This window comes from Daphnia carinata, chromosome 6 (genome assembly GCF_022539665.2).
Source record: "Daphnia carinata strain CSIRO-1 chromosome 6, CSIRO_AGI_Dcar_HiC_V3, whole genome shotgun sequence".
NCBI lineage: Eukaryota > Metazoa > Arthropoda > Branchiopoda > Diplostraca > Daphniidae > Daphnia > Daphnia carinata.
Window position 1 is genome coordinate 5,354,083 of NC_081336.1, and position 10,353 is coordinate 5,364,435.

The 10,353-nt window shown below is 47.4% G+C and overlaps 1 protein-coding gene across 1 annotated transcript; it reads left to right on the forward strand.

Annotated features, from left to right (window-relative positions):
* The first annotated feature begins 8,715 nt into the window (after positions 1 to 8,715).
* On the forward strand, positions 8,716 to 9,933 carry LOC130692639 (uncharacterized). The gene has a single exon (XM_057515771.1). The coding sequence runs from the start codon at positions 8,716 to 8,718 to the stop codon at positions 9,931 to 9,933; it is 1,218 nt and encodes a 405-aa protein (XP_057371754.1).
* The last annotated feature ends 420 nt before the right edge of the window (positions 9,934 to 10,353 follow it).

Here is a 10,353-nt window from a genome sequence, read left to right on the forward strand (position 1 = left end):
CCGAACGCTATCAGCTACGTCTGGAAACTGGCTGCGGTGGCCATCTGCCGTCTTGTTGAGGGCAAAGATACAGCTCATTGGGGAGGAGATGGCTCCAAATACGTGCACCGTCATCTGGTACGTTAACGGAGGTGAAATACTGCCAGGCGTCCGGTATAGAAATCGGAATGCTGCCTGGTCTTCTTCCGGGACCTTCACTTGGTGGAACATTTTCTCAATGTCCGCTCCGACTGGTACGAGGTTACGGCGGAAGCGGATGAGCACCCCAAGCAGGTTAACGAGTAAGTTAGGGCCCCGGAGCAGGTTTTGATTTATCGATGTGCCACCAAACTCAGCAGCTTCATCGAATACGACACGAACTTTGGTCGATGACTGGAAGTGCTCACGACCCCGTGGTGTGGTAGATACAACCTCTTGTTTGTCTCCGTCTGGGCTTCTTGGGTCGTTAGGAGTCGGACCTGTTTTAAGCTGATGTACTCCTTGACCACTGCATCGTACCTTTGGGCAAACTCCGCGTCTCGATGAAAATGTCGCTCGAGGGCGTAGAGCCTCTTCAATGCAGATGCCCGATTCTTCGGGAGATTTACTTCGTCGGCTTTCCACATTAAGCCGACTTGGTACTGGTTACTAATACGTTTTATTGTAGACTCGAGGATGCGTTTTCCACGTAGGTCATCCTCCGATAGAACAGGTAGTTCTATTTCTACTTCGTTTCCCACAAATTGCCAAAACTTCTTCACCAGCTCGTTTAGGTCTTCGGGACGTTTCACGGTGGCCAGAAGAGCGATGAACGGGCGTCCGTCTTGTGATGGACCTGTTTGTCCACCCAAACACCAGCCAAACGGCGTCTTGAAGGCGATGGGCCCAGTCGTTCCAGCCGGCGGCTTGATGGAAGCTACATGATCATGGGCCTCTGCGACGTCGATTCCTATCAGCACGGTCACGTCCTCTTGTTGCACGGTTGGGACGTCAATGCCACGTAGGTGTTTCCATGACTCCAACTGTCGAGGGTCGATCGGCGAATTCGGCGTCATTTTCAAATTGTCGACGGCGTAAGCGTGCTTGACGTCAAACTGGCTTTTACCATCACGAGATGTTAAGGCGAAGTTTACTACGGAAGCCGTAACGTTAGACGTGGCTCCGTCATACGAGACGACGTTGATGCGTTTGGATGGCCCAACGAGTCCCAGCTTTCTCACTAAGTCGCTCCTAATCAGCGTGGTGTCGCTTCCGGTATCCAGGAAACCGAAAGTGTTTCGTGTCGCCAGCCCCGACACGAACCGGTACAATCTTGAAATGTACACGTCGTTTTACGGTTTCCAAGTGGGTCAAGGTACCCAGAAATGCTGTCGAAGGTGGCGCTGATGGAGCAGTTGGATCCGCTAGCCTCCTCAATGGGGTGAATTCAGATCCATGAAGCAAGGTGTGGTGACGTGTTCCAGTACAATCAGCAATAGAGCAGCTGACATCCCTGGGACATTCCTTGCGATCGTGTTTTCCCGTAAGACAAACAAACATCTTCCGGACTTGAATACTTTCTCAGCCCTTTTCGTGGGCGTGAGAGACATTAAGACGGTGCAGGTTGAGAGATGATGATCCTGCCGTTGCATACAAAGCATTTCCGTCGTTCCGTCTTCCCGGCTTGCATCTTCCCCGATGTTGATCGGCTCCTTGGAGGCACGACATGTTGACGCCGCTACTTTCGAACCTTCCATCGTCGACGTGTCCAATGGTCGACATATGTGGGAAGCTGGGTCTCGTGACGGGCTTCCTTTCGTCAAACTTTACACCTTTGGACGTCGACGTAGGTAATGACTCGAATACATTTTTCCCATGTTGCTTGCTAATGGATTTTAACGTTACCCAGTCGTCTAAGTCTAGAACGTTCAGTTTTACTCCTGTCTTTTTACGTTTCTCGTTCTACTTATCCTTGAGGTAGGGCGACAATTTTGCTTCGAGGGCCATCAACGTTGTACGGCTGTATAGCTCATGGGTGTACTTCGATTTTGAGAGCGTAGCTACACCTCCGTGTAGACGATTTGCAAAGGTCTTAAGGCTGGCGGCATCTAGGCTTTTCAATGGCGGGGCCTGCAAAAGGTCGTCGAGGTACGTCTGATCCATAATTTCCGTACGACGGTACACTGCATCCAAACGTTCCCACACCACGGAGTACTTCGTTCCATCGGTAAGACATTCAACAATTTCGTTTTGTACATCTTCGGCTAGCAGCTCCTCCAACATGAAAAGAAGTACCCGAGAATCTTCATACTCTTCATACAAGGACTGGAATTTGACCTTGAATCGCGCGTAGCTTTCAGGTTACCGTCGAACGGCTGGATCTTGAAGTTTGGAGGTTGTAGACGGCTGCAACAGCTGCTGCGAGGACGATTACTATGGGTATGAGAACGTTCTGAGTGCTCATCTTCGTCGTGATCCGTACGGTTGCAACTGGACGTCATCGTGGCCATCGCCCCTTGCCGTGGGTCTCGTAGAGATGCAACGGCGGCGACCAATCTTCTGCGATGTCGTACTGCATCTTCCATCGTTCAGAGGGGTGACAGGGTAGAAACGTCTTGACGAGTTGGTAAGACTGGTGATCGCCCGGGAGGTCGTCGATCTTGAATCGTGCGTGGTTGAACTTTCATGACGTGTACTTCCGTTCGAAGGTCTTCGATTTTGGCATTTAATTCCACCTTAACTGCATCAATTTTCTGGTCTAACCCGTCCAACGTGTGGTGTGCTTCTCTGACTAGCGTGTTGTTGGTCGTTTTGTCTTGGGACGTGACTCTTGAACAATCAATGAGCTTACTTAGTTGTTCGCTCATGTTCCTTAACGCCTTGTTGAGGGTTTCTGTGATAGAAGTTGTGTTTGCTTCCATCTGAGCCCTTGCCGTTTCCAACTTCAATTCCAGCTTCAGTATCTGTGCTTCAGTCTCCAACTCCCCTTGGGTTGATTGTTGGAGAAGGCTGGCTGGTTTAACGTTGGTACGCCTCTTTCCAGATAACGTGGTACTACATGTGATGTCCGAAGCTGATGTCCCGATCGAGCTGACGGACTGATTTGAGGAAGTGGCGTGGCGACTTGCGAATTTGATAACTTCAACGTGGTCTGTTTCGAAGTCTATTTCCCACTTATCACATGCTTGACGTTGCTGCTCAGTGAGGTCGGATTTACTTTCTCTATATTGGTAGTGAATTGCTTTGACTTCGTCGTAAATACGAATCAATTCGTTACGCCATGCTGCTACTTGCAATTTCTTCAATCTGATGGCTCCCATCTTGTGGTCTTCCACAGCCTTTCTGAGTTGTGTCGTTAACTTCGTGTGGGTCGCCTTTCTCTTCCCACGTTTCTTCTTGAGATCGTTTTCGGGAAGTAAGGGCCGTTCACTCTTCTGCCGTTCAGGTTTCGATGCGTCTACCATTGGGTTCGGGCCGTGTTCCCAAATGTGGCCAATTTCCATATTTTCGGCTTTGGGTACGGCTTCACTCATGACGTAGCAACGTTATTTTAGGCTGATAAAGTCAAACGTCAACGGATGTCGATGATTCACGTAGATACACCGATCTTCGAAGTCAGGTGGCAAACGCGTGGTGGACAGGTGGGTGCCTTCAGGCTGGCGTGGATGTCTGCCAAAAGTTTACAGGGAGAATACCCGATAATTTACAAATCAGGCGAGGGTTTTACTAACGAGGACGGGAAATGCACGTGATAGTCAAATCCCGGGTTTCGGCACCATTTGTTGCCAACTCCGTGCAAGAGTTGACAACAGAGACAGAACGAAGATGGATGAAGGATTTTAGATGAGGGTGAATGAAGATGAGGATGAAGATTTAACAAAAAAAGACTTTATTTCCAGACGTGTGGAAAAAAACAAAGGAAAATGCTTGATTTAGAAATGGGAACTGAGACGGTGACGCAATACTTAACTGTCTGTGTGGGACACAAAAAAACCAGACAACAAAGACAACTTGTTGGGACGACTGTCTGGGTCGGAAACTTAGTACAAGACAGGGAACTAAGGGCTGAAAGACCGACATTCAAAGCTATTGCTATTTCTCTCTCTCGAGATACGCAACAAATGGTGCCGAAACCCGGGACTCTGGAAATCGAATAGCGTAAATCTCCATTTCCAGCTGTCCAATTTTGTACTGTTGCGACCTCGTGTTGTTCACGTTCCGTGCTCACGCTGGTCGACCAACCGGTCGAACTGTATCCGTTGATATTGTCTACATCCTGTGTCTGTTAAGCATTTGTGCTACCCTACTTCAATTGCGAGATGAGTGAGACCCAAGAAATTATCACAGATCCTACCAAGGAAGAATCCGCAGTCGCCTTAAAAATCGCCGAGTCGGCGCCGGTTCACCATGGAGGAAGTACTGGAGTCATCTCAAAACCCACCAAGGAAGAATCTGAAATGGCCTTAAAAATCGCAGAGACGGGGCACGATCACCATGGTGGAAACACGAGTTACGACCCAACAATTCCCAGTCTCACTCATTCACGAGGTCTCCGGAAGAGAGAGCACACCACGCTGTCGACCAGGATCCACGACTGTATCCGTCAACATCGTCAAGGCATTCGTCTCAGCAAGGGTCAATTGAGCATCTGGCGCATTGAACTCGTACGCCTCATTAACATCTAGCATCGCGGTCGACTGTATCATCACTTGCATCGTCAGTCACTATCAACTCAACAGTGACAAAAGCAAGCGTAAAAGAAAATTCGGCTGTATCTACAAAGATTCAACAGCTCGAAACCCAAGCTCGCCACACGCAAGACGTCTTAACCAGACATGGGGAGCTTTTGCCAGACATCGTCAAAGACATTAAGAAGTCATCTCTGCAAGCCAAACGGCAAAGTGAATCGTTACACGCGATCGAAGAATTCTACAATCGATCCAGGAGGTTAATGAAAAATCTTTAGCAACTGCCGAAAAGAAGATGGACATTCGATTTAAGTCTGCGACGGGCCAAATGATGGAAGAGAACGAGTCAAATGCAAATAAAGTTGAAGAGAAACTAGAAGCTATTCAGAAACACAGTGAGTCGCAGTACAAAGAACTTGACAGGCTAAAATACCTTGTACAACAGACGTGCACAAAAATGTCTAGACAGTGCCCCGAGGGTGAAAATGTATCATCCCAAGGTCGGCTGGACACGTCGATACAAGGCATGTTGATGCTCAGCGTCGCGAAGCTATAGGATGACCGCAAGGCATTACCCCATCCTCACCGCCACAGGCAGTCAATCTTTTGGAACAATGCAGAAGAGCCGGGACAACGGGCGAGCAAATAGACAGCATAGGGGCAACTATCGATATTTCCAACGATCCATCGTTTAGTTGCCAGCAACAGTCAAAGAGCGATCCAAAATCTGATTCTAGTCTCATCTGCCAACTTGTCAACTCTTTGAAAATGTCAGCATTTCCACCTCTCACCATCACCAAGTTCGACGGGAACCCGTTGAACTACCAGATGTTTAATTCTAAGTTTACGACGCTGTATCACAAACGGTGCAGCGACAAAGGAATTCGACTAGCGCATCTGCGAGAGCTGCTTGCTACGCATGTTCTCAACTCTGTAGCTGATTGTGTGCACGACCCAAGCAAATACGAAGTGGTTTGGCATCGACTCGATCAAGAATATGGTCACACCACTATCATGGCTCAGGAAGATCTGAACAACCTCCTTCGACTTCAGTCCGTGCAGCCAAATGACAGCGCCAGTCTGAAAACCTTCTCCAACAAGCTTCATGGGTCTGTCTCCGCTCTGTCAACATCTGGACTCGCAAGCGAATTAGAGTCACTGGCCACCTCATGCATGTCGTCACCATTACGCTTTTTCAGACAGCTAACACAGTTTACTGTAAAAGCAGACGTATTTCTGTTTGCTTTTACGTAATGAGTTCAGCGCCTCAAGTGGAAACAAGATAAACTATTTTTGACGGGAAAAACTTAGCACAGTCTTCACTTTAAAAAATTCCCGTTCCTAAAATAATTGATATTAAGTTATATTCCCGTTCCTAAAATAATTGATATTAAGTTATATTACTAAAATAGGATATAGTTTAATGAATATCCTATCGATTAATGTAATTGCGACATCTAGAAAACATTTCCTTATATTAAAAAAAAAATTCTAAAAAATGAGGTAGTGTCATTAGGCACCCTATAAGATCAACGCGGTGTTCGGATAATACATGACTAGCATGTAAGTCAAAAAGTCTTATAGATAAAAAATTTAAAAAAATAGTGCTAAATAGCCCATTATTTAATTAATATCAGGGCAAAATTTTATTTTTTTATCTTCATTTTTAATGGCCCTTTTTTACGCTTGTGCAAGGGACCCTACCGCCATAAGACACCCTGTAAAAAAGCCCCAAAAACCCTCGGTGTTCGGATACTAAGGGCGGGTACTGTATGTCTACCATCAACCACGTCACCACCTCGACGCCTGAAAGAAACTTTCTGCAAACAAAAGAGGGAGGTCTGCGGGTGAACCCATCCAATACAACCTCGTTTAGCCAAACAAGAGGCAGCCCAACGTGCTTTGTCTGCAGAGATCCAATACACAAAATCGAGGAGTGTAGCACCTTTAGGAAGATGTCTCAAACAAAAGGAGCGGAGACGGTCTTCAATGCAGGGCGATGTCTCCGTTGTCTCACAGGAAAACACACCAGCCGACTCTGCAGACAGAAATCGATTCGATGTTCGGTCGAAGGATGCAAGTATCCGGGGCACTCGACGTTGCTTCATGGTTCCGAGTTTTCCACAAGAAAAAATGCAAGCACCTCCAGTGACTACAAGACCACACCAGAATCGACACCACCGCGTCGAGTAACTTTCGACAAAAAAGTTGACGAATCCTTCCTTGGTGCCGTATCACGCACTGGTTTGAACACACCACGTCAAGTGCTTTTCAAAATTGTTCCTGTTAGTCTACAACATGGAAAGAAGGTCTTCGATACTTTTGTATTTTTAGACAGCGGAAGCGACTCCACCTTAATCCGAAGTGATGTGGCCAGAACTCAACTAGGTTTATCTGGGCCGACAACGAAGATCAACGTGACTTCTTACGACGGGGGAGTTAATCCAGTAAATGCTCACATAGTGGACTTCTTCATCAGTTCGCGAGACGGTTCGACTTCGTTTAAAGCAAGAAGAGCGTATGCAGTAGAAAATCTACAAATCGCTCAAAATCCAGCCTTTTCGGGCTTACAAGCAAAGGCATTCCCTCATCTCAGAAGTCCAGTCCGATCAAGTTACGACTCTAATTGGTCTCGATGTAGCAGATGCTCACGACCACAGCGAATCGCGTAAACCAATGGATGGGTCGACTGGACCGGTGGCTTTCAACACGCCGTTTGGATGGTGCCTGGGAGGCAAAGTGGGCCCGCAAAGCGAACAGGAGCAAACAAGCCATTATGTAGCCCACATCACATCGAGAGAAGATGAAAGGAGCCTTTACGAACTTATCGAGCGTTTTTGGAGGCTGAAGGCGAAGGACGCTGTACAGCCTCCCCCACTCATGTCAGCAGACGATCGCCGGGGAGAGGAGATTCCGGAGAGGACCACCAGATACATCGGGAACCATCATCATGTTGGCTGATGTAGAAGGTCGACAATCGAGAGTTACCAGACAACCGTAGTATGGCGCTCAGCCGCCTTTTCCAAATTGAACGTCGCTTCAAGAGAGACCCTAGCTACGCCAAACGATATGATGACGTCATTCAAGAATACATTGACGTTGGCCATGCTCGTCTCTTGTCCACTGAAGAAGCTAAAAGGAGAACACCAAAAACGAACTACATGCCTCATCATGGCGTTCAAAGTTCGACGAGTTTGACGACAAAGACACGAGTGGTCTTCGACTGTTCAGCAGAGTGTGAAGGTACTTCCCTGAACAAAAATCTTCTTCGTGGTCCGAACTACCTCCTAAGCCTACTTGGAATAATCTTGTGCTTCCGCAAGCACCAAACTCCCATCAGTCGTGACATAGAGAAGATGTATCATCAGGTTTTGGTTCCAGAAGAGGATCAAGATGCCTTTCGTTTTTTGTACCGGTCTCCGAACAGCACGTCGCCACCGCTCACCTACAGAATGACAGTCCATGTCTTTGGAGCCGTTTCGTCGCCGTCAACTTGTTTGTTTTCCTTAAGCAAATCAGCTGAAGACAACAAACGGAAATTTCCAGACGCAGAAGCCAGCGTAAGAACAAGCTTCTACGTCGACAACTATCTGGATTCGTTCAAGTCGGAAGAAGAGGCAATCAAACGGGCCCACCAGCTAAAGGAACTGTTGCAGCGGGGGGGGGGGGTTTAATCTCACCAAATGGTCGTCCTCGTCAAGAAAGGTCCTAGCAGCGCTAAAACCATTGGGCTTGGCCAATTCAAAGCTCGACTTAGACCTAGACAAATTGCCCATGGATCGCGCCCTAGGGATCTTTTGGGATAGTGAAATCGACGCGTTCACTTTCAAGGTGGGAGAAAAGGTCCAGTTACACGCCACACCTACTAAAAGAAATCTCGTAAGTATGGTGGCCACCGTATACGATCCGCTTGGTTTCGTTGCTCCAGTGGTATTCGCCATGAAGATGTTGACACAAGAAGTATGGCGAGCCAAGGTGGTCTGGGATGAAGAGCTACTCGAACCCTTGAAATGTCGATTTCAAAAATGGTGTCAAAGTTTGCCAAACTTAGCATACGTTACAGTTCGCGATGGCTAATAAACGTCGTCACGTTTCAGGAGTCATGAATCCAGCAGACGTTTGCAGTAGAGGATTGGATCCCGAAAATCTCAAAGAATTGCAGCAGTTCCATCAAGGGCCAGCCTTTCTGTTGTTGGAACCTCCATTGTGGCCACAGTGGGATCAAATCGAACAAAACGACCATCAAGATCCCGAAGCCATTCATGTCTACACAACAAGAACCGAGCCGAGTGACAATGTGATTGACCAGTGCGTAGAATATTATTCAAACAAAGTGCGCCTGGAGCGAGTACTTGCGTGGTGTTTGCGTTTTATCTCAAATTGTTGCGCCAAACTAAAGAAAGTGAAGGTGACATCAGGAGAATTGACGCCAGTCGAGACTGAAGCAGCTCTGGCAATGTGCATTCAACGTGCACAAGAAGTAGCATACCCAGAAGACATGTTGTTCTTAAAAAAGGGCAAAGAACTGCCAAACCGGTCGAAACTCAAGCAGTTCTCGACCATTATCGATGAACAACATTTAATTCGAGTGGGCGGTCGAATTGGTCAAGCACCTGTCGACTATGTGACAAGACACCCAGTGATTTTACCTCCAGAGGAACGTATCACAAGGCTAATAGTCTGGGATGCTCACATTCGAAATTACCACATTAAAGCCGATCGCTTATTGTGCGAACTTCGAACAATGTACTGGATAGTCTCTGGACGAAGGGTGATGAAATCTATACTCAACAAGTGCATTCCCTGCAAGCGAAGAAACGTACAACCAGTCGCACCACTGATGGCCCAGCTACCAGTTCATGGTATAACGCCTTTCTTGCCTCCGTTCACTCATACAGGAGTCGACTATTTTGGCCCACTAACTGTCAAAGTCGGAGGGAGAGGGCGGCGGCACGAAAAAAGATGGATTTGTCTCTTTACCTGCCTTACAACCCGATCAGTGCATTTAGAAGTGACTGCCAGCCTCAGTGCCGAGGCATTTTTATTGGCCTTTTCTCGATTCTCCAGCATGAGGGGAGAGCCAATCGTTTTGTATAGCGACAGCGGCACAAATTTTGTAGCTGGAGAAAGGGAGTTAAATGAGGCAGTCGAAGAATTACACAACAGCAAAGACTACCTGGAAGCACAGTTCACTTGTCGAAACATCGAGTGGCGTTTTTCTCCGCCAAGTGGACCTCAGTTCGGGGAGTTTGGGAGAGGCTCGTGCAATCGTGCAAAAGAGCCATGAAAGTGACCCTCGGAAACAGTGTCGTAAGTGACCAAGTCTTAAATACTGTTGTGGCTGAAATCGGGGAATTGCTTAATGCTCGACCGCTAACTCATCTCAGCGTAAACTCTGAAGATCCCGACACTCTCACTCCAAAAAATTTTTTACACGCAAGACCAATGTCGTACATCCCGCTGGCATTCGTCCATCTAGACAACATGAGCATCTCAAAAAACCAGTTCACGCAAAGTCGGCTCATCGTCAACCACTATTGGAAAAGATGGATCACTGAATGTCTTCCGTATCTAACTGAAAGAAAAAAATGGGCCAAGAGTCACAAAAACATCGAAGTGAACGATATTGTACTCGTTGTCGATCCATTAACTCCTCGGGGGCAGTGGCCATTGGGAAAGGTAGTCGAAATTTTCCCTACCGTGTCTG

Coding starts and splice junctions, on each gene's coding strand:
- LOC130692639 (XM_057515771.1), top strand. CDS start 8,716: ATGGCTAATAAACGTCGTCACGTTTCAGGAGTCATGAATCCAGCAGAC.